Genomic DNA, 25,380 nt, shown 5'->3' with positions numbered 1-25,380 from the left:
ACAGCTTACTTATTTAGGAATGCTGTAATTTATTTAATGTAAAAATTCCATTGTACTTGAACTTTAACACACTCTGAGGCTTAGGTTTTGGAAAGAAGTTTTTTTTGGGTTTTGCCAATAATTAACTATTTTAGAGTTTTAAATTAGTAGCCATTTAAGCTTAAAGACATGTTGAAGGATATATATCTTAATCTAAATTCTCAAGATACTCTGTATTTATTTTGGTTCGACCATCCAGAGTTCTTGGCATTACTTTTCATCCTGTCGGGTTGTCCAATTTTAAAGAAGAAAAAGGGGGATTACTGCTTTTATTCCTCTTCTTGTTCACAAGAGAAAGCATTTTAATTTAAGAAGTTAAAAAGGACTGCCTGTGATGCTGAGTTACTGCTTGTAGAGATACAATCGAAAGTGTTAAAATACATAAACAGACATGTAGTGATAATATGAAATGTAGGCCTACATCAACAATAACTGTCGCAGTGTGTTCAAAATAACTACAATAGATTTTGTTGAACAAGAAACATGAGTGAGGAGAATGTTTTTATAACGTATCTTAGTCTTTCTGCTGGGATGTTGTTGTAATGTTGTGTCTCTCTCCTCAGCCCCGGATGACCTTGACTGGCAGGGTCAGAAACCCGACTCCTAAATGATCTCAATTAAGTCAATGGGGACGCTATGACATCTACTTTTTTTAATGTAACTTTGTAAAATTTGCACAGTATTGACATGGTGCAAGAGGGTTCAGCAGTCTTTTCAAACAAAAATAAAACTTGGCCTAATTTTGGATTAATATATTTTGTGACTGTTACCATTGGTATAAATGTAAAATGAAAAGTTTTTATATTTTCAACCAGTCATTACAGTGTATTCAACTCTATTTTTTATATTGTATAATGTGATGTGATAAGATTTTCTCAAGTCCTGCTTATTCTTTTTTACATAAATGTAAACCTATACACATATATGATGTACTGGAAATACTAGAAATGTCGCTTGTTTTCAAAATATTGAAATAAGAGGACAGCACTGTTGACCCAGCATTATGTTGGTGGCGTTGGTGGCCTAGTGCTGGTTAGGCTACCGGACTCTTAATCATGAAGTTGCAGGTTCGGGGGTGCAGGCCCGACGTTGTATCCTTGGGAAAGGCACTTTACACAAATTTTCCTCACTTCACCCAGGTGAGAATGGGTACCCGGCCAAAGACAGCAAAAGATCTTGTCAGTATGTTAGTTTTTTAGCACCTATAAATGGTTGCTTGCACTGTATGCTTCCCAGGAAGTTGAGGTTGTTTCAGAATGCTCTCAGGTCTACTGGGGTAATAGTAATAGTACAAATTGTGAAGTGCATAGACCTTGCTGTTGAGCGGGGATTTGCGCTATACAAATGCTATCTATTATTATTATGATTATAATTTTGAGTAATAATATTGGATCAACAGGCGTTTATGTCAATTTGATGAAGTCTACATCATTAAATCATAATCATTCATGTGCAGAAACTGTGTTCTGAGTCTATTTTTCATTTGCCTGTAGTTTTAGCCTACAAACTTTCCCAAAAGTTCTGCAAATTTACTTTACCTCTAAATTTCACTTTTACACGATTTTCACTATTTTGTTGATGTAATCTGGTGGCTACGGTACTTCAATTTCAGTTTTCATCACATCTTCAAGTAAATGTGCATGAATGCATTCTGAAAAAAAATTTGTAAAAATACGAAATTTACACTTGATCATTGTGATCAGCAGTGTGAGAACACTGTTCTCTCCGAACACTCCTGTGTGTCAAAGCCATTTTTTTTAAAAGCTGTTAGTTTGTGTCTCCAAGGGTTTGTAAACCCTTAGAATTAAAGAAAAAGCCCTACTTGCCTGACCTTCAAACCAGCTTTTGACAAGAGGATTGGATGTGATGGAATTAACAGTCTAAAAAGTGTTCAGTTAAATTAAGTTAAATTTTAACATAGATTTTCAGGACCTTGGCAATAACGCAGACCATGTTTACTCCAGTACTCCTATTCTTCTGCGTTAAAAGCACAAATTTATACATATGTACACAATAAGTTATAACCCAAAGTGGGTAGGCTCACAGATATATAAGCCCATGTGGCCTCCTGATGAGGGACATTCGTACAGGGCAACCTCTCCGGCAACTTTTCCCCAAACTTACTTTGTCTTCTACCCAGCTCTTTCCTGTTGTCTGCCTACTACCAACAGCTCAGTACAGAAGAAAAGCAGGCCCAAAAAAAAACAACCAAACAGTCCCAGTTTGAATTCCCAACAAGTCATTGTTGAACTGGGGTCATTTTGTTGAGTTTACAAGGCTCTTACTAAACCCCTGGCTTGGTCCTTTCGGAGATGAATAAAAATAGATTCAGAGTCCTGCCTTTTAAATAAAATAACATTGTTGAAAGGGGAATTAAACTCATACATTTACTTACTATAGAAACCCAAAACACTGGGACAGACTTCAAAAATATCTATTTTAGTCAAGCAGGAAATAAAACTCAATCACAGAAGAAAAAAGAATATGATACACATGTTTACTTCCTTTGTTAACATAAGGGAAGGCGCAAGTGGAAAAATAATGAACGTAACCAAAGTAAAAATAAAACCAGAAATATAATTCTCTGCTTATGGTTATACATGGTGAGAAAAAAGAGGGAGAGTAAGTAGGGTTTTCCAGCTTTGATCAGGTGACAACAGATCAAAATTTAACAGTTTTATGTTTCATTTTTATCAACAAACTGTACAAAATGTAGCCCAAGGCACTCACTGACAAATCAGTAGGTACAAAGCAAGTAAAATATCCTGATATACATGTACTCTGATTATCATCCACCATTTGGTGCAAAAACAACTAACTTTAAGTTAAAGGAATTAATTGTAACATTCTAAGAATATATATGTGAGGCATCATGGTGAAATCAGGCGCTCGTCAAAATAATAAAATCTGAGAAATATGCATTTTTCAGCCAGTTTGGAAAATTTTTTTTTGAATTTTCGTTTTTTGGCTCAACACCTTGTATCAAAAACAATTTTATGTGTGGATTTTATGGAAAAACGTTGATAAAATGAGAAAAAAAAATGTAAATTTGCAGTTTCCAAGGACTCTTTAGCTATGGAAGTCACCAAACTTTGGCCGCCATTTTTTTTGCTAATTTTACTTCTGAAACCAGGTGATCCCACCTCCCTCAATCACAAATATCTCACTTCTATTCAAGATAAATGGATATTTTTTTCATTGAAAGCAAGGCAAATGAACAACCTTTAAGATGACACCAATAACTCCATATGCTCACAAATTGACGAGCGCCTGACTTCACCAGGTCGTGACACATACAGTCAGGCACAGATAGCACAAACACGGAAAACTCGTGAAATCACAGATAACTCATAGAGTTTGCCATTCCCCAACTGATATCTCTTTAATTTTTTACTATACAGTTTACAGTTTACTTGAATTATGGATGTGTCAAACACATTTTTCATTCCCCCCGACGTGTTTGAGTTATCCAGGCACAGTTGGACGGATGCGTGATTTCGACCTGTGTTTTTTGCCTTAGTTTTAGTGTTAGTAAGGTTTTACAGCACTCACAACTGCATAAGGTCAGATGAGTGCCAAGGGATGGATGTCAACAGAGAAGTCCAAATGGGGAACCAGGGTTACTCTGCTTACCTCTCTAGCCACAACAGCACAAAGTCTGCTTCCATTATCAAAGTACCCCGGAAATAGCAGTTCACAAGAAAGTCACAAACGTACAAAAGAAGTAGAGGAAAAATGAGGATAGTAAGGATGAGGAAAGAAAAAGCAGCAGTCCCCCCTATGTTGTTCCGGCACAGTATGAGTACAACATTGATAATCAGCCCATTTACAATTCTATTGTGTATAAGAACATGTTAATATCCCCCCTTTGGGAATGGCCTAAAGCCTTAAGACGGACTTCAATCAGTAGCACTGCCTCGTTGTGGGGGGGTGTTCGACCTATCCGTGTTACACTGTGTATATATATATATATAATTTTTATACAGTATAACACATAAGTCGAACACGGAAGACTCAAAATCACGCATCCATCGAACTATGCTTGCGGTCCCGCTATTTCAAAATTCTTTATCTTTGAAAGATATCCCTCGAACTACCCAGGCCAGTCCCGACGAATTCGATATGTCTGTGTTATACTATATATATGAAATTATAAGTATCATGTACAGACCAAGTTTACTGACTGGGTACTGAGGAGTAATGGTAAGCAAAAGTACTAGAAACAATAAGTGGGGACATTGAAGGGAGGGGGCATTCTGATATCATCACTGATAGAGAGAGATAAAGAAACTGTCACTGAGCATCACATCATTTCTTTTTGAAATATGTCAAGAGAGTATTTTGACTCTTACATTTTATTTTCTCAGTGGACTTTGAGTCTTTCTGCTCCATTAAGGACTTGTTTGCATCAGAGCTAACAGAACGAGGTGGACTGTTGCCCATGACAACATGCGCCATGATCTCCCCTTGGATGTTGCTGGGCAAAGCAGAAAAAACGTCTGGATCTATGTGGTCAGGCAGTCGGAAGTGAGACTTTGATGATGGACACAGTTTTGGAGGTGAACTTAGCTCTCCAATTGAACTACTACTTGAGACTGCAGGAATAGAATATGATCTAGCTGCCTGTAACTGTGGCACTTTAGACTGAGTAACTGTCTTCTGATCACTAATCATGGACGGACTGAGCAAGCTAATTTCTGGCTCATTTGGCACATGTACATTTTCATTCGCTCTATTTATTTCTGTCTTTTCAGTCATGGTTTCACCAACTGCTGTTCTTGGGAATAGCCCTGAAAACATCTTTGGTGACTCACGAGCAGCTTCCTTATTGTAAGTCTTATCCTCAATAACCTCTTCACTTTCAGAATTAAAAGGTGTCCTCCCTTTTTTGTTTCTGATCTCTAGAGATTGAGAAGACTCATTGGAATGAACACTTGAAGTATTATTTGTCTCAGTACCTTGTTCTGGTTTTGGGCTTCTTGATTCTTTCAACAATTCAGATGGTTTTGCATGTCTGCTATCACAGGCCTCTTTTTCTTCCTTTAATTGATCTAAAGTAACCTTCTTGAATTTGGCACCTTTTGCTTCAGCAACACTCGCACTGCTGGTGGTAGACGTGGACCTACTCTGCCCACATAAACTGTCTCTGGGATACAAACGTTTCTTAACCCTTGTACTTTTTCCAGTGTTGCCAGTGGATCTGGTTGAGACTCTGCTTGACATAAGCACAAAACGTTTGCCTTCAGGAAGTTGTTCTACCATGATGCCGTAGTCTGCTAGTACACTTTGCTGGACACCATTCGGCAGCTCAAGCACCATCTCAGAGTCAATTCCAGAGGGAAGAAGTTCCTGTAAATTGGTTACTGCTGAGGGAATGTCTGTGTCCACTGATTGTGGCATTGCCATGTTATACTCAGCAGCAGATTTTTGAGTAACCTTGCACACTGCTGTGCTATACTCAGCAGATTTTTGAGTAACTTTGCACATTGCTGTGTTGTTCTCAGGAGACTTTTGAATAACCTTGCACATTCTTACATCCATTTCTTTGACAGAACGGATAGCTCTAGCTTCATTGTCATCCTTGTCAACAGACTCACAAGTGCTAGCCACTTGTCCAATTCTATTGTCTGCATTTTTTCTGGATGAGGATAAACTTTGAGGAATATCTTTTGGTGAGCATTCATTTATCACACAATCTTCATCTTTGCCACAGGTATTAACTGAACTCTCATCCAACTTTAAATCTGAAGTCTTTGTGGGACTCACAGCACCTGAAACTTTAATTTCTACCTTTTCACTGGTGTAGTCATCATTGCTGGAGAAGAAAGAGCTGATTTTCCCCTGACAGTTACTGGCTTCTCCCATTTTAGCAAAGCAAATGTTGATCAGGGTCAAATGAAAATGTTTCGAGGCATCCACCATTTTACAAAACAAATTCATTAGGATGGGCATCAGGCTTCTGCATGCAGTCTCCAGGCATCCTGAGAAAAAAGTCGACAACAAAAAAATGCTTTATTATATTTTTTTAATATGGTGTAACTAAAAAGAAAACTATTGATTAGTATAATAGAATATTCCATATCTACAAAGAAAGATAAAAGTAAAGAGGAGACCGCTCAGTTTGAGATAGCCGAGTATAGAGTCTTTGATCAATAAGAATAGTGCTGTCTTTTTCTTTTTAGAAAATGTGAGTCAGGCTGCAAAAAGGGAATGTGTCGGACATTTTTACTTTTTCTTACCACCTCATTACATGGACTTTACTGGGTAAAATCTGCACTTTAGATTTCGAAGATGTCTGGTCTAGAACTGAAGTTATGATGAAAAAAGTATGAAATTAGAAAAAACTATGAACTAAGTAAAAACTGGTTCAAAGTTTCAACATGCATACAGTAGTCTCCGCCTAAACGCACGGTGCTCGGGAGGGCCTCTGAGCGTGCGTTTACATGAACCTTTGTAAAAGGAGGAAGCAGTCATCTCATTGCCTTGATATATTCTAGTGACCTCCCTTAGGGGTGGGAGTCACTTTGGGCAAATAAAGTTACGATACGCGTTTTGTGAAGGATTCCCCCAATGCGGTTAAGATTACAAAGGTGTGAATGGGTGGGGGGGGCAGAAAAACAAATTCAATGTAATGATGCACCATAAAATGTCGGGAACAGATAGCCTAAGAGGAAACTGTTGGTGAAAGTCATAGAGACGACGCCGCAGCCACGTGGCTTTCCAAGCGACACCCCCGACCGCCAATTCAGGAACGAAATCAGAACAGAATCATAGATCTCTACAATCGGAGAAACATTTCTCTTGTGATTCGTTGAACAAGTACGTTAGATCTATAAGTTCTTTGAACGCAGGTGATTAGGCTTACTTGACTAATCTTTCATCCTATAGAGTAGGGCCTATCTAATGTTTTACTGCATTCACGCGTGTTGCGCATCAAAGCCTAGGTCTAACTAAACAACACGAAACATAACATGCGGTCACCCAAACACCAGTCAGAAACTTCTCTCAGGGTCAGAGATGCATTTCCAGTGACCAATCAAAAAACATTTCAGTCCCCCAACCTTTCCTCCACCAGTCCAAGATCTATGTGTCTGTGGAAAGTTGGGTGTGAAAACGCTGTCCATCGCTCTTTTTGTTCAGCGTGAGGGGTATTCTCACCAACTATCCGTTTTTCTAAGCTTGTCATGCAAGCTGTGCAATTTATATTGTGAACATTTCCTCTTGTCAAGCTTTACCTGTCGGCGTGTTTCGCGGATCAGAGTGTGTGTTTAGAGGGAATGACCGTGCGTTTCTATGTCTAAATCATATAGTAAAAAACCCGTCAGATGACGAAAGAGTGCGTTTGAGCGGAGCGTGCTTTTAAATGGCGTGCGTTTAGGGGGAGACTACTGTATTTCTTTATATCTTAAAAACACAGTCTTGACAAACTTTGGTCTCAGGCACACCAAGTTTTAGAGTTATACCATAAACATCACCAAAAAAATTAACAAATAGAACAAATAAAAATACAAAGAACAGGAGAAATTAAATGTAAAAGCAATGGAATGTCAAAAACTTTCGAAGATGAAAAAATAAATAGTATGTCAGAAATAAATCAAAATAAAATACCTATACACCTTATTTCAATAAATGACTTTTCAGAAAATAGACATAAGATGTTGGGGTACCCCTTGGTATAAACAATCAAATTTTCACTTTGGATGACCAAATCTCAAGTTTTTGCTTCCAGCTCAAAATTAAGTGTGCCAAAAATCTCCCCTTTCTTGCAGACTATATCACAAATCAAAGCAGCCTTTCTTTAGCACCATCGAAGACCTCCAACTGAAAAGTTGAAAGTATAAAATTATGTCTTATTCAGTTGTTTTTTTAAACTAACTCACTCACCTTTCTTCTGGCACTTTTTGAAAATACTGGCTTGAACAGGACACTGTCTACTCTCTCTGTGGTAATTATTCTTCACTCGTCTAACTGTGAGGCGAATTGTCTGGGGGATCCTTCCATCTTCTACAACTCTGAAACAATATTAAATTTACCAAATAATGTTTAAACTATAATATGGCTTCGAAAACTATGGCAATAGAACTCTGACAGGTGCAGAAATGTACAAACTCTATATCAAGATCAATGGACAATGTGGGGGGTTGGTGGGTGCTTTATTGCTGTTTGCTCCTTTTTTGCTATCAAACATCTATCACCTTTATCTCTCTTGCTTTTTTGTGTTTGTTAATCTTTCATAACATTTTTAATCTTCAGCATTTATATGACCTTATTGAGTTGTAAGTGCCATAAAACACTTACTAAAACAAAACATTGGACAATAATTTGAGCAAAAAAGAAATTTTAAGCATTTCAAAGTCCTGAGGGGCTGCTTCGGTGACAATAGTTTGCTTGACAGGTAGATAGAAGCAAACATGGACAAGTAAATAGAGCTGAACCTGCCTTAATGGCCACCTGTCCAAGACAATCACCTGTACAGACAACCACTTCCCACTTCCACCCTTACATTTTTTAGATAACAATGATGTTGTCCAAGATGTCCATCTGTCTAAGATAACCCCTTTTGTCCTTCACAATGGGTGACCGTCTTTGACAATTTTGACTGCATAGTAAAATGCACCCCGCCGACCCAATCCCCCCTCCTCATTTCTTTGGGACAACTTTCAAAAGGTACAGACATGCCACAAGAAAGTAAACACGGTCAAGCAGTAAAAATTGTAAAGAGCTTGAAAAACTTGAAATGATTACAACTCCACATCTCAGCAAAGTAAAAGCATTTGAGGAGAGCACAATTTATATTTTTTTCCACCACAACTTCAACACGTTGTCAGATAGATACAGGTTTTTAGTAAGGCAGGGCACTTGCGGCACCGAAATCTGCTAGGCTCACAATTTTAAGTGAAGTGTACGTTTTGTCTGGATGGTTAGGTTCTTACAATCAGAGTTAGATCAAATCAATTCATTGTACTCTTAAAGCTAGACATTAATGAACAATTAACTTTGACCTCTGAGGGAATAAAAAAAAATTTGGGTTCGATTTATACTATCAGCACAATGATTTTCCAATATAACACAAAAAATTAGCGGTTTCACCTAACACTCCTCTCTTGAAAGGCTTAACGAGAGAAGTAGTAAAATAAATAGTGCCACAGACATAAGTGACAAAAATCAGCCAAACCTAACTGTCCTGCACTTGAAATTCAGTTATTCAAGTGAGTGGCACCAAGTAAGCCAATAGCAAAACCTAGTGAGCCACTGGAATCAAAATACATTGTGGCCCAGAAAACAAAAAAGCATGATTTTTAAGAGTCAGAAGAAAATAATAGAACGGGTATAAATGCAAAAAGATCTATTAAGAACAGCTGTCATGACCACAAAAATTCGAAATATAAGAAACATCTCTAGTTGCTAAATGAAAGTCATAAATGCAGCTATACAAGAGTCAAACATTTTGCAAAAAGCAGCAAACCTTTGTAGAAGGCTAAGAAGAAGATCTTTGATCCGCTTTTCTGCATCAGAGTATTCACTGCAACATTTGAAGGAGTCTTCGTCGCTCAAAGTCTGAATGTAAAGAATCAATTAATTTTTCAAGAGTTGAAGACACTGATCAGTTTCATATTGTTTTTCTCTCCCATACAATAAGACTGACAGATCTAGCTATGATGATTCTAAAAAGAAACAAACACACAGGAAAGCAATACACTGATGGACTAAAAGCTCAATGTTTCAAAATTTACTACAGTAGAGTGGTTATTTTCCACGGCTTAGTTTTTGTTCGAGACAAGTGTTTGCAGAGTGTCCAATTTGTTCTTAGTTACATCTGTTTTAATAAATGATCGTTTATTTAACAACTGCTCCATATATCTACCCAGACTCAGTGGTGTTAAACTGACAACAAATATTGTGGGGTTATTCATATAAAAATCTTAAATCTGCCTACCCAGTAAAATTCAAGTCTTAAGAGAACAAGAAAGATACACATATGCTAAATGTTGGTGCCTGCTTTACCATGGAGGACACAAGAGAAATGCATATTGCATTTGTTGGTGAATTATACCGTGTCTGTAGCCGCTGGCATACATAACTTAGAAAGATGCCATCAGATATCAACCGAAAATTTTGTAAAGACACGAGCTGAGATACCATTTTTGTTTATGGACTAAACATTAAAAATGACAGCCAAGACTTCATTTTATGAATTGTTCATGGCACTTATGACGTGAAGAAAGAAAACTGGAACGATGTTCCGAACATTACTAAAAGATTACACTAATAGGAGCTTTTCTTTAATTCAAAGCAGACCAACAAACCTGAGGCAGACTAAAAGTGGTCACTGGTGAGTCATCGATGCCAAAGCTGAGTTCTCTCAGCAGCTTAGCAGTGGCAGAGCCGAACTCCCCTTCAAGCAGGCTCATCTCAGCAGCCTGCAGATCTCGCACAGAACTAATTCCCATTGCTTGCAGACGCCGATTTGACTTCGACCCTATACCTGTTATTATAGGATTGTGGGAGAGGGAGGGATGAGCATGGGTAAGCCAATAATAATACAATGAGACAGGCCCTTATTAAGGACTTTTGAAAAAAAATTTACGTTTAGATGCTTGATCCAGTGGTGCCCTTAAAACTGTTTAAGCTATTGCTTAGAAATGAGAGGCATCGTAGTGAAATTAAGCTCTCGTCAAAATAATAAAATCAAAGAATACTGTATTTTTCTTCCCATTCGGCAATTTTTATCAAATTTTAATTTTTCGGCTCAGTACCATCTAGGTTAATTTCAAAACTCAATGCTTTTTGGCTTTTACTGAAAAACGCTGATTACCAAATTTTGTCAGCCATTTTCTCTCTAATTTTACCTCTAAAACCATGTGACTTCACCTCCTTCAATCTGGAATACCTCAACATCTATTGAACATAGCTGAGTATTTCTTTACTGTCAAAAGCAAAACAAGAGAACAAGCTTTACAATACTTCCAACAACTCCACATGCCCAAATTTTGACGAGCACCTGATTCCACCGCATCATGACACAAATGGCAATTCTAGCTGTTTATTGTTTGAACAGTTTAATTCTAATCCCCAAAAACAACCTTCATTTAATCCATCATTCCATGTGCCATAGATGAGAGGAGAGGTTTTCAACTTTTTTATGAAGCCACTTGAATGCCATAAAATTATGAGTAGCTATACATTTCACTGATTGCTTTACTAGGAGATACATTCCTGCACACATATAGCAAACACTCACATAGAGAAACACAAAAACGGACAAATTTTTCAAGTACCGAATTTTTACTTACGCAATATCCTTTGTATTTAAAACACTTACGTAGTGAAATACGTCCATTACAGAAAGAATTTGCTATGTGCATGACAAACTGTATGCAAAATAATCATTACCCAGGCACCAATTTCTCTCTTTTAAAATACATTGCGCTGAACCGTATGTATTTGACCATAGTTTTCTTTCAGCACTTTGAAAACACTGAGCCTGCCTGTTTCTTTAGGTTCCTTCACCTAAAACAACTTTCCCTCTTATCTTTTAAGGCCATCTCTCACATAAACTACGATTGTGAAGCAACGAGATGAAAAGAATGTATGCCTATTCTGACTATTCAATAATTTACTTACAAAAACTTACTATCTTGAACCTAATACCTCATTTGTCTTTCTGTGCCTCATTCAGGACATCTCCAACTCCAACAGAAAATTGAACAAGAGTTCCCAAGTCAGTTTGTCAGTTTTTTTAAAAGTGACAAACCAACACCCCACTGGCCGAAAAAAATGTACTTTAAACTCCCGAAAAATACACTCTCCCCTCCCTTTTGAGAAAGGATTGTAGAAACCATTTGAATTCCCTCTCTAAAATGACAAATATAAAAAACTGATAACTTCCATAGAATAAAAAGTACTCATCTGCAGAACCTGAAAGGGAAACTATATACTTTCTGGTTTTGTTCTTTCTTTCAGTACCGGGTAAATAAATAACCAGTTATTACCTAAAGTGGCATGACACTTTTTATCTCAAAGCACTGATGGTATACTTAACATACCTTTTATCTCAAGAGGACTCAGCAATTTATGTACACAAAACAAGGGACTGCAATCCAGCAACCACAAATGGCTTGATTTTGTTTGAAATTATTGGAATATGTGTGATCGCAATTATGTCAGTGTAAAACAAATTTTCTTCCACAAATTTATCTCCTCACCCCCTTCCATCCCTCCACCCCTAGTTTGATAAGCAGTTTCAGTTTTGCTTTGTTTTTCTAGCCCTAATCAAATTTCCTCATAGAAGAAAAAAAAAATTCAAGAGGGAATTATTTTTGGTACCCATAGTTTAATCTCTGTCTGAAATAGGAATGAGCCAGTAAAAGAGATTCCCTGTAAATAACGAAGAACCCAGATTTTTTAAATGATCAAACAAGAGACCTTCAGATGCTCGTTTAACCTCAGTACGTCATGTCATTTATACATTTTGAAAATAATAATCACGCCTGATTCTTAAAATGATTGAACCATGGACCTTCAGACTATGAGGTTACAGTCAAAACCCCTATATTAAATCAGCTCATGAATTCACCTGGAATGGACCGTGCTGAGGGCAGCTGCGACACTAAGCTAAGAGACTGATGAGGAAGAACTGATGTTTGTTGATTGGGCTTGTGTGTTCCGGCTACCAGTTTGGCCAATAGCTTATTGTGAGCCACCCCAGCACAGCATGTTATACCCATCTCTTTGTGTAGAGCTTCTCTCATATCAGCAGCAATTTGGGAACCAATCTGTAGCCTCAGTTTACATCCACAAGTACAGGTAGTTTGTTGAGAAGAATCTGAAAGGGGGAAAATATTTTCATTCACTTATAAATAGCAAAACAGGACTCATGTCTGAAACAAATTCAAGCTGTAACCTCAAGTGTTTCATCAACTCTTCTGGAGAGAAAAAAGCGCTTCAAACTTTTAGTTTTAAACTTAATGGGTAGCAAAATATATAATATAAAATATTAATTCAACACTGCCCCAAAGAATTCATGACCAATCCTCATCATAAATACTGACACATAGATAAACATCACCGGTAAGTGTGAAAATATCTGAAAATCTGCAAAAATAATGCTAAGATTTCACTGGACAGTTACCTTCATTCATATAGGTATGGCCCACAAACTGCTCCTTGCACTCTCCATGGATAAAGCGATGGTCCACTATTTCCGTCACATCGACAAAATTCTCATCAAAACCTAAGCGTTCTACAATTGGGCTGTACTTCTGCAAGAATTCTGGAAGAAGAATTGGTTTTAAAGCAGAAAATTAGTGACAAAACTATGACACACTTACAATGTATACTTCCCCTGACAAATTCTTCAGACTCCCTTAAATGTAATAAAAACTCAAATTTAAAAGATATAGATATATAGATTTGCTGTTTTTCAGATTAAAAAATCATAACCGATGAGGTAACCCCCAAATGATTATGTTCATTGTGTATGTATCTGTCTACACAAATGTTTTTATAGCACTTGTTATTGCTCAGGTCTATTCAAAGTTTCTTGAGCCAAAAATCTTGTGAAGTCTTGGGAGAAAAAAAAGTAAGCTCAGATTGCTTTTTGTTTTCCCTGTAATTTCAGCGTTTCAATCTCTTCCCATTTTGCTTGTGACACTGATGGCATGTATTTACTGATAATAATGTAAGAAAAATGCTCATAACAACTTTACAGGCTATGAAATTGGTTTCCCTGTAATAATGTATATCAAATAGAAAAACATACAGAGGACACTGAAAGGAAAGAAGATAAATGTCAGTTTGCTAGTCAATCCAAATAAAGAAAAATTCTTTGAACTAATCTTGTAGATTTCTCAGTCAAAACCATTACATTCTTTGAAGTAATGTTGACTCCACTGAAGAACAGGCCTGGTCTCATTCTCCCATCCTTGAGAAAAACAACTGAAACATTTAGAAGGACTTCCTTTCTTTTTTTTTAACTAATACTGTTGCTTTCACAGGATGCCTGGTATTTCTTTTCAGTTCACTCAGGATGATAGATCATCACATAAATATTGGTAGGCGAAAGATAAAGAAACTAGTAAAATACAAAGAGAGTTATTCAAAATATTGCCAAATGTCACTTCTCTTGTTCTTCCATTGGGGTCCTCGTTTGGTATAACTTACAATTCTAAGTGCAGACGAGCAGTTGGCCAAAACAGCACTTCATTCTTATCAATTTAGCAACAAATCCTTTGAAACTATGCAATGAATAATAAAGAATTTTTTATGATTATTATACCATCAACAAAAAGAACTAACCTGAAATCTGGTATGACATGTGCCTATAGTTTGTCAAGTCTTCTCCGCTGACAAGAACCAAATCTGAGCACTTTTTTTTTGCATCAGTCAGGTACATGAGTTTAGTCACACCCTTTTCCCTTGCAATGTAATTGGAGGTCACCACAATGTTCTTTTGCTGAATGCCTATAACATAAAAAGAGAGATAAAAAGCAAGAATTAACTAAAAACTGAGTATGAATTGAACTATATTTTCCCTCAAATGATACAATTTTTCCAAAAAAATGTATGAGCATAGAAATGAAAGACTTAAAGATGGTATTGTTTTTGGTACTCATCCACAAAATGAGGGAGCCAGTATAAGAGAGCCTCTAAAATTCCCTATTCCCTGTCAATAATCATGACATCAGATTCTTAAAATGATCAAACCATGGACTTTCATATACTCATTTAATGTCAGTACATTATGTCTCTTATTCGTTATATCTCTGACAAATTGATTTTAGAAAAGTTTGAAGAAACCACATCTGTTATTACAAACAAAAAAGGCAAAGAACAGCTACGCAGCAGGTTATTTCTACTACCGCAATAGTGAAAACAAAAGACAAGATTGTGCTTCATTGAAAAAACTCTCAAAACATGGTCATCTCTAAAGGCAAAAATTCATATGTGTTGCAATACGTCCAAATCAGGCACTCCTCAGTTTTTGGGTATAAAGTTTTGATATCATCTTAAAGCTTGTCCATTTGTCTTGATTTTGATGGTATAAACACCCCTGTATCTTGAATAGAAGTCGAGATATTTGTGATTGAAGGAGGTGGGGTCTCTTGGTGTTGAAGGAAAATTTACAAAGCTTGATAGTCCTCGAAGACTACAAATTTACATTTTTTTGTACCTTTCATTAACGTTTTTCAGCAAAATTGACACTGAAATGTGTTCTTGAATGGACAAAATTCGATAAAAAATTGTCCAAAGGGTGGAAAAATGTATGTTTCTTTGATTCCATTATTTTGATAAGCGCCCGATTTCACACAGATAGCAACCTCCCCTTATGAAAAGACCAGAATACCCACAAAGGATCTATTTTTAAAATTGACAAATCCATAGCAAAGTATCCGTTTCATTTATGCTCAGTCAAAGACAGGTCTGAATTTTGACAGTAGAACCACCCTCAAACCTTCAGAAATAAAGCCACCAACCAGGTTGCTACGTGATCATACCAAGTAAATTGTTTGCTTCTCCTGTAAAATTTGATCCACTGGGGTTAGCCGGTCATATCATTGGGGCAAATATATTATACCTTCCAGACAAGTCAGATGCTTGATTTAATAGAAAAACAGAAAGATCAAACAAATTCAAATTTAAATTTTATCCCTGAGCTGAAGACATTAAAAACTAGTCTCAAGCACTCAAACTACTGACAACATATATCTATCAGATGCCACTCACCCAATGGTTTCGACCTTAACTCTGGATTACGAATCATTTCAACTTGAGCATAGAAGCAATCTATGTCAAAATGAATGACAACACGGTTGTGTTCTTTCTTTGGAGTAGGAACATCTGAAAAAAATATTACACAAGATATTAACAATGTCAAAGTGTAGTCCAATAATTTTTATTTAAGTACACATAAGGTAAAGGCCTACACATAAAAGTAATGAGGGATCATCTGATTAGTTTCTTTCTACTTTCAAACATGAACATGGAAGATGTTGTTGCTCTGTTGTTTTTTTATTGTTGTTTTTTTTTGGTTAGCTTTCTGTTTGCTGATTTTGTGAAAGGATAAAATTTTAAAAAGTAAGACGAAGACCGAGCTTCGAGGTAAAACAAACACTGAGTCGCCACCCCTTGGAGAACAAACAACGCTTTTGTCGCAAGTTCACGTTAACGTCTATTGTTACTTTGTTATGGATTAGGTAAACAAAACAGTGACCAGTCACTTCACGTACAATTTGTGTGAGTTGTGGGCACGGCTTATAGTTTATGACGGAAAAACACTTCCCTCACCAGAAGTTGAAAATGTATTGTTACCCATTGGTCAACTTGGGTAAACATTCATTTTAGAGACTAACAAGAATGACAGGTGAATGGGTAATGACGGCCCGTCCATAGCGCCAAAGGCCGATTTAGAATTTATGACAGAGCATTGGGCGATTATAGAGACCATGCCTGGCTGCCTGAGGTATGTAAATTTGACTCTGGGTTGATAAAATAAGGTGGCCACTGCCGCATTGGACAGGTGATCATTTTACACACTTAAATTATATTGAAAAAAAGCAAGGGGGAAAATGGAAAGTGCCAGTCTGTACAGGTGGTCGTATTATACAGGAGGCCATCATGGCAGGTTCGACTGTAGTTTTAATTTTATCAACCCCTTTTTGTCACCAGGAAAACACTCACAACTGTATTTCAGTAGTATATGTTAATACAACAATTTTGTTGTCTCAGTAGCTTCCCTCCATAAATGGAGCACTTATTAAGACAGATTAACCCAAATCAGTTCACAAAATTTGCGACTGTCTCACATACAGACTGTAAATTACATTTGAAGGGCATTGAAATCAATGATGCATTATTCATACTGAAGGGAAAAGATATAAGAGTAGAGGATCTAACATCACAATTAACTTGAAACTAATACAAATTGCAAAAGTCTGTCTTACCCTGAAGAGGCATTGCCCATTCCTCATCAGAGGGCATTGCATCATCATCAAACTGTGGTGAGTCCATTCCATCAGCAGCACATATATCAAGCTGTTCATTGAGAAGAATCATAAAGTGAAAAATCATTAAAGATGCGTCTCTGAGAGAAGTAAACAGGCAAAGAGACAGGATGGGGGGAAGAAAAGAGAGAGAGAGGGAGGGAGGGAAGGGTGGAGGGAGGCAGGGGGGAGAGAGAGAGAGAGAGAGAGAGAGAGAGAGAGAGAGAGAGAGAGAGAGAGAGAGAGAGAGAGAAAGAGAGAGAGAGAGAGATGATGGGGGGGGGGGGGGGGGAGAGAATCTTAGTGGTAGAATCTTATGATACTGCATTATCAATAATACTTCATGCACCCTGTGATCTGACTAGACGCTAGGTCTGTCCTCTCATCACTCGGGGACAGGGCACATTTCACTGGATGCTCTCATCTTCCACTCTGGGTTATAGAGTTAATACCCATTTAAATACACATTTTTATGTGAGGATTTTTCGAAAAAATGTGAGGCATCATGGTGAAATCAGGTGCTCATCAAAATAACAAAAATTGGAGAAACAGGCATTTTCCCGCCAGTTTTTGCAATTTCAATCAAATTTTAAAAAATTTATTCAACCCTTTTATGTTCAAATAAAAAATTATTTCTATATGAACTATATTGACAAATGTTGATTAAAGCTCAAAATATGCAATTTTTCAGTTTTCAAGGACTCTTTAGCTATTAAAGTTACCAAACTGTGGCGGTCATTTTCTCGTTATTTTTACCGCTGAAACCAAGTGAACTTACCTCTTTCAATCACAAATATCTTCACTTCTGCAAAAGAAAGAAGGGTATTTTTTTCATCAAAAGCAAGATAAATGAACAAGCTTTAAGATGATACCAATAACTCCACATACACAAATAAAGACGAATGCCTGATAACACCATCATGCCGTGACGCAAATGTTGACCAAGGGCACAAAAAATGTAAACTTGCAGTTCCCATGGACTCTCGATCTCTGAAAGTCACCAAAACTTTGGCGGACATTTTCTCGCTAATTTTACCTCTGAAACAAGGTGAACCCTGCCTCCTTCAATTGCAAATATTATGTCTCAACATCTGTCAAGATAGATGGGTAATTTTTTTATCAAAAGCAAGACAAATGAACACAAGCTTTAAGTTGACCAAATATTGACGAGCACCTGATTCCAGCATATGACACATTTTGGATGTAAAAAGTATTGAGCCAAAAGCAAGAATTTTATTAAAATTGCCTTACCAGTGGAAAAATGCGGGTTTCTTTGATTTCACTATTTTGACAACGCTTGATTCCTCAATGATGCCTCAAAATATTTAAGTTTGAACTTGTTTGATCTTTTCAATTTGCTTATTGTGAGATAAATAGAATTTACTACTTTTTTAGACTTTCTTCGGTTGTGGCTGTACGAGTACTGGGTATCGATACTGACTTAAGGGGGCTCGCGGGTCGGGTCTAGGGCCTCAAGGACTGATTTTCACTCACTTTGAGCACTTTTTACTTTTGGTATTTTCTGATCCCTCATTCAGTCTAGATTTTATTGGCACTAGTCGCTGAGTGATTAACATTAACATAATTCAGTTTTACTGGGTTCTATGTTGTGTACTAACATTTTCGATGTTTCACCTTGTTTGTCTCAAAACACAGATTTTTTCACAAATTTTTTGCTTTCATTTACTGGGTTTTTTCTCCGCCGTTTTTTTTATTTTCCAACACAGAAACTTCAAATTTGGCACGTAGTTAGAAAAATAGTTTGTACTTGTATTGGGCTGGTTAGTTTTTTACTTTTTGCTTTAGAATTTTATTTACAATTTTTTTTTTCAAAAATATTTTTTTAAAGATCAAATTCTATATCCCCAACTTTGAGAACAATTTTGGATATTTTCTAAGCATAGTATCAACAATCAAAACAGCCAGCTGCAAGCACCTATTTATTTGTGACATTTTGCAAGTTACAAAATTTTAACAAGTTAAAAACTTTAGAAATGGTGGAGCAAAAAAAATAGTTTATCCAATTTCAAGATGGCCGCTGTATCCATGGCAACGGCTTACGTAATCGAGTGTGTCAACAGTTGAACATGAATCTTTTGTCTCATACTTACTGCCTGTGACAAAAATTGTTTCGGTTTGTCTTTAGTTTAAAATGTTGTCCCGCAAGTATCGAGCCCCCTTAAATACTTGGTATCAATGTTTTATCCAAAATAGAGTGAGAGATGTGCTTTTATTTTTCAGTAGGCCTACAAAATGAGCAGTAATATTTCAAGAGATTTTAACAGGGGTGGGGGGTGGGGACATTTTTCATCTCAGATGCTGCCGCAAGATCTTGGGCATTTCATGGTGTGACAAGGTAACAAATGTTGAAGTCTAGGCACGAGCAAACCTCCAGGGCATGACAACTATCCAGTGTTTAAAAAGATTGAGATGGCTGGGCCATGTCAAGAGAATAGACGACAACCGGATTCCGAAGTAACTTGTCTATGAAGAACTTGCCCAGGAAAAAGAGACCAAGAGGAAGACCAACATTGAGGTACAAAGACACCTGCAAAAACAGCTTATCTAAGCTTGGAGTAGATATTAGCATCTGGGAAGAAATAGCTGAGGAAAGGAAAACATGGAGGAAAAGGATAAAGGAAAGAACTATAATGTATAATGCTAGAGAGCAGTTAGAAACAACCAGGCTGAGAAGCGCCAACGATGAAAGGAAAACACATAAAGCTGCGAGCACCTAGCACACCTCAGTGATTGGGCCAAATATCTTAGCGCGCGATTGGCTACACGTCAGTAGGTTTCATCGCCGACTGCTTTGGCTGAGTGTGCGTGTGTGTGTGTGCACCCGCGCTTGTGTGTGTGTGTTTGAGTGTGAGTGCGCACGCGTTTGAGTAAGTGTGTGTGTGTACAACTTTGAGGAGAAGGTAAATTTATGGAACGACAATTGCTGAGATTATAAAAGATAACACAAAATTAATTAATACCCAAAAAAAACAACCCAAAGACGGCGAGATCTAGTCAACAGTTACTGGCGAGAGAAACCCAAGAGTCCGGGGTTTTTTACTCATGCACCCGTCTCATGTACATATTTTATATATACTTTTTTTGCTAGTAGTATTTTGCATGCTGAACACAAATTTGGCCTTCATTTTTGATGCAAATCAATAGCTATTGAGTTATTGATGTTTGAAAATAGTAATATTAGACTTGATTTTAACAACACGGGGGGGTTCTAAAAAGAATCTGGGGGGTTTCAGGGTGGCACCATTTGACAATAATTTGATGTTTTGGCAATTAGGATTGATATATATTTACTTGAAAAGAATTGATTTGCAAGGGTTTTAGTGGCCATACATGTGTTCTACATAAAAAATTATGGTAGTTTAGCCCTCAAATCAATGCATCTGTGAGTGGGTGCATAAGTAAGAGAGTCTTGGGGGAAGTCCCCGATGACGACAAAAATAGATACTGGAAATACATTTTCTATACTTGGGCCAATCACAGAGGTGCTAGGTGCTCGCTGTAAGGAAAACAACGGAAATACAGAGCTTCGATCCATGTCACTGACATGCAAACACTGCGACAGAAACTGCGCTTCAACCATAGGAAGATTTAGCCATGAAAGAAGCTGCATGAAGACAACCTTGAGACCATCATATGCTAAATTGACCGTGTGCAAAGACAAAAGGAGCCATTATATATACAATAATGGAAGAGGTTATTCTCACCCTGCGTGAGAACAACCCATGTCTCGCTATTCTCACCCCCTCATTTTACTGGAAATGACCCAAGAGAGATAAGAGCTGAGGTTAGCGGTCATGACCCTGGGGGGGGGGGGTGTCAAGGCTGATGCTCCACAGCATAATGCTCGTCACTGTTCGTGTCCGAATAGTCACAGTCAGGGTTGTCGGTTTGGAGCCAAATAAAAAAAAATTGGCTCTTTTGGATACTGTTGGGCCCAGAGAATTTCATTTGGCTCTCTCATTTGGGAGGGGGGAAGAATAGCGAGACATGGGCAAAGGTGGCCTACAATAATTATGGCACAAACTAATCTAGAAGTAAATCTATTCGAGATTGGCTGCAAACGTTTGACCAATGTAATTAACGGAAGGGTTTTGTTGGGTACTACTTTTAGGGCTGGTGGGGCACCTAGAAATCGTGTTTTGGGGTAAAATTATGCAAATTGGGGTCATTACATATTATAGTACCTGGATATTTCCTGAACAATAAGCATTTGTAAGCCTTGCTACACTCTAAAGCTGAGGGGGGGGGGGGGGGGGGGGTCGGTTTTTCTGTGAAAGCACATGTTTTCTAGCCTTTTTATCTGCTGTTTTCTCACAATTCAATTTTTTCACACCTTATCCCATTTTTCCGCTCTGTATCTTGTTTAATTTCAACGTAACTTTCACAGGATACCAACAACACCTAAATCTAGTTCTAAATTTTGGCTTGTTGAATTTTCTATTAATGGAGTATTATTTGATAATATGTGCTCAGCACAATAAAAGAAAAGAGTGTGCGGGGCACAGCGAAAAAAAGTTTGCTCCGAGGAGTGGTCAGGCGTGTCTCAAACCAGCTCCTCATGGAGACAATTAGCAGGAAGACACTGGGGTGGACGCTGGAAAGGAGAGATGAGCAGCTATGGACATGTGCCGCCTGCTATGATTCTAGCTCTGGATCCAAGTAAATCCAAGTAAATCCAAGTATTTGATTTATGTGCTTGGAAAGCATGAATCTTCCATTTTTTTCACTTTTTTAGCAACAACCCAATTGTAAGTCTCATAAAATAAAAACTAAAACATATAAAAAATACAACACGCCAAATTTAAGACAGAGCTACGTAACAAAAATTACTGTTGGCCAAATTAGAAGTGAATCAGTTTATTGGGAATAAAATGGGATTGAAAAAAAGTATACAAAATCCAATATGGCCACCATTTTCATAGCAACCGATTCACAATATATATACTTTTTTAACTATTGATTTCAAATCCCCAATAACTCACGATACGATATCCTACAGCAAATAATAATATGGGCACTCTATGCCTTTAAAAGTGCGGAAGTGGCTATCCTCACCCGGGGTGAGAATAAAAATACGATCGACCTCTCACCCCGGGTGAGACTTGCCACTGTTGGCTATTCTAACCCGGTGTGAAACAAGACACATGTTGTTTTTTTTCTAATTTCAGAATACTTTCTATCAGTGTGGATGATCAAATGGATAAAGGCAAGGAAAAAAATTACGTTATAACACAAAAGTAAGCTAATTCGATCGTCTACAAAGATGCCATGGCTATTTCACTTTTCGAATCGAGCCGAACTATGCGGGTCGCCATTTTGTTTTGCCCGGAAGTTCTCGCAAGATCTACTCCTCCCCTCTTCTCTCTCTCTGTCTCTTTCTGAATACTGTCTATCGGTGTGGACGATCAAATTGATCAAAACAAAGTTAAAAAATGATCTTAAAACACAAAAGTAAATTAATTTGGTCGTCTACAAAGATGCTACGGCTATTCGAATCGAGCCAAACTGCGCGGGTCGCCATTTTGTTTTCCCCGGAAGCAGGGTTGGGTTGATTTAAATCAGGTTGATTTAAATCAGTTGATTTTTTAAATTTAAATCAACTTGATTTTTAAAATAAAAATCAGTGATTTAAATCACTTTTTGTAAAATTATTTTTATTCGGTTTTAACACATTTCAACATTCAGAATTCCTTTCCTTGGTTTCATAAAACAGATATAAGGCTCAGTAGACTAATATAATCATGCTTAAAAGTCTGATTTCCCCCCTTTCACTGTAAAATAATACAGTATTCAATTTACTTTTTTTCCATAATTGAAATCAGAGCTGGGTTGATTTAAATCAGTTGATTTTTTAAGAATTTTAATCAATTTGATTTTAAAAATAAAAATCAGTGATTTAAATCACTTTTCAAAAAAATATATTCAGTTTTTACATATTTCAACTTTCAGAATTCCTTTCCTTGGTTTTATTTTAAACGGATATAAGGTTTAGTAGACTAATATAATCATGCTTAAAAGTTTGCTTTCCCCCCTGTCACTGTAAAATAATACAGTTCTCAATTTACTTTTTTTTCATAATTGAAAACCAGGGTTGGGTTGATTTAAATCAGTTGATTTTTTAAAATTTAAATCAACTTGATTTTAAAAATAAAACTCAGTGATTTAAATCACTTTAAAAAAATGTTTTCTGTTTTTACATCTTTAAACATTCAGAATTCCTTTCCTTGGTTTTATAAAACAGATATATGGTTTAGTAGACTAAAATTGCTTAAAAGTCTGTTTTCCCCCCCTGTCACTGTAAGCAGTAAAATAATACAGTATTCAATTTACATTTTTTCATAATTGAAATTAGCATTTTCTTTTTCTTTTTAGACAAACACAAGCACGTGCTCACACACACACTGTAATAAAAATAAAATGCAAGTTTATCTATGCATAATTACCCCCCCCCCCCCCCTTCCTTTTAGACTGACATTTTCTTCATTTTTTGTCTGTAGCCATAATTCACTGATATAGCAGATTAAGGCTTTCTAAAGAAAGTGGCTATTCTCACCAGCCCGGAAGTTCTCACAAGATCAACTCCTCCCCTCTTCTCTCTCTCTCTGTCTCATTCTGAATACTGTCAATCGGTGTGGACGATCAAATTGACCAAAACAAAGTTAAAAAATGATGTTAAAACACAGAAGTAAATTAATTTGGTTGTCTACAAAGATGCTACGGCTATTTAACTTTTCGAATCGCGCCGAACTACGCGGGTCGCCATTTTGTTTTGCCCGGAAATTCTCGCGCTACTCCTCTCTCTCTTTCTCTCTCTCTCTCCACTGCCCACAGACAAAATTGTACGCTTTTAGTAGGCTACAGTTGTAAGGGAGTGTTTGTTCACGGCACAGAATTCTACAATTTTTCTGTTATCACAGTGTAGAATTCTGTGGTTTAGGGTGAACGCAAAATTTGGTGAACGCGCACCGGGTGAGAATAGCCACAAGACTCGCCTGCACTATTCTCACTCCGGGTGAGAATAGAGGTGGCCCTTTCTAAAATTGCAGTTGCTTAAATTAATCATTAGTTAAAATAAAGACAATGCATTTTGCACTTTAAGAACATACTTTTAGCCACCAAAAATCCCAAACTGTCGACATTTTTTAAAAAATTTAAAAAATTAAAAAAATCCGATTTAAATTTTAAAAATCTGATTTAAATTTTAAAAATCACCAACAGTGCCCGGAAGTTCTCGACTCCTCTCTCTCTCTCTCTCCACTGCCCACAGACAAAATTGTACTCTTTTAGGCTAACAACAGTAGTAATGGAACGTTTGTTCACGGCATAGAGGCACAGAATTCTACAATTTTTCTGTTATCACAGTGTAGAATTCTGTGGTTCAGGGTGAACGCAAAATTGGTTGGCCTAGATCTAGATCTAGATCTAGGCTAGGCTATATAACGGTGAACATACACCAGGTGAGAATAGCCAAAAGACTCGCCTGCGCTATTGGCCTAAAAGTGCCTTGAAATACTAGATTCTAGATATCTAGATCTAGATCTAGATCTAGATCTAGATCTATTCTAGATCTAGATATCTAGATCTAGATATAGAGTAATAGCCAAAATAAACCTCAGGTGCCCAATCCAATCAGCCCTTAAAAATGTGGGTCCCGTCTGTACCGGGTTTTGGTATTTCCCCCCTTATTCCTAGACTTAGTTTATGTTCATGACGATAAATTGCAATCGTATTTTAAAGTTAAAGTTAAAGTAAAATTTAGTACACTCACTATTTTGTCTTCGTTCGCGCTCTTGTGCTGTCTGGCGACTGCTCTACTGCTCTTGGCTCTTTCATTATTATTGTAGGCTATATTGTATATTACACTCTATGATAGTTCTGGCAGTCAGAACACTACTTATCTGTTTCGTAGTGTTTTGCATTCGTTGATTTGGCATGCGCATTAATCATTACTTGTTTTGTTAGCTCAGTGTCAAGGTGGGTCTCCTGGGTCAGGGTAGGAGGGTTGTGAGTTGCTGTCTCAATAGGTCCAAACATTTTGTCAAATATGTTTTACCATCCCAACACCTTTCCCTCAGAAAAAAACACTCGGAAAAGAAAGTATATAAACTGAGGAAAAACAGCGGCAGAATAATTATAACTTGCAGCTTTTCGAACTAAAAACAAAAGAAAGAAGGTATGCTAAATTTAAAAGAAATGCTTTTTCTCTGCAGAGTGAGGAAACATGCATATATTATGTGATGACTGAATACAGAATGCCTCATAAAAGATAAATGTACTGCAATAATTTGTTTGCATGGTTTTGAGAAATTAAATTTTAATTTAAAAAACCTAGACTTCT

The 25,380-nt window shown here is 37.1% G+C and overlaps 1 protein-coding gene across 1 annotated transcript; it reads right to left on the bottom strand.

The window, feature by feature from the left end:
- Positions 1-3,997: 3,997 nt before the first annotated feature.
- LOC101854615 (DNA polymerase iota) lies at positions 3,998-25,354 on the bottom strand. Its single transcript, XM_013085753.2, has 10 exons — positions 24,811-25,354; positions 16,983-17,073; positions 15,766-15,879; positions 14,338-14,502; positions 13,172-13,312; positions 12,617-12,865; positions 10,347-10,525; positions 9,506-9,597; positions 7,924-8,051; positions 3,998-6,020 (listed from the first exon to the last, which is right to left on the bottom strand). Exons 2-10 carry the CDS (start codon positions 17,047-17,049, stop codon positions 4,348-4,350), a joined length of 2,808 nt encoding a protein of 935 aa, XP_012941207.1. The 5' UTR covers positions 17,050-17,073; positions 24,811-25,354; the 3' UTR covers positions 3,998-4,347.
- Between the last annotated feature and the right edge of the window lie 26 nt (positions 25,355-25,380).

This window comes from Aplysia californica, unplaced genomic scaffold (genome assembly GCF_000002075.1).
Source record: "Aplysia californica isolate F4 #8 unplaced genomic scaffold, AplCal3.0 scaffold00016, whole genome shotgun sequence".
Classification (NCBI taxonomy): Eukaryota; Metazoa; Mollusca; class Gastropoda; order Aplysiida; family Aplysiidae; genus Aplysia; species Aplysia californica.
The sequence above is the reverse complement of the archived record's forward strand: the minus strand, read 5'-3'. Positions and strand labels throughout refer to the sequence as shown.

What these genes read in the sequence shown, in the direction of transcription:
- LOC101854615 (XM_013085753.2), bottom strand. Translation starts at nt 17,049, where the DNA reads ATGGACTCACCACAGTTTGATGATGATGCAATGCCCTCTGATGAGGAA. An exon ending in CATGTCATACCAGATTTCAG is followed by an intron (nt 13,313 to 14,337) that starts GTTAGTTCTTTT and finishes TTCTTCTTCCAG; the next exon opens with AATTCTTGCAGAAGTACAGC. An exon ending in CTCAGCACGGTCCATTCCAG is followed by an intron (nt 10,526 to 12,616) that starts GTGAATTCATGA and finishes CTATAATAACAG; the next exon opens with GTATAGGGTCGAAGTCAAAT.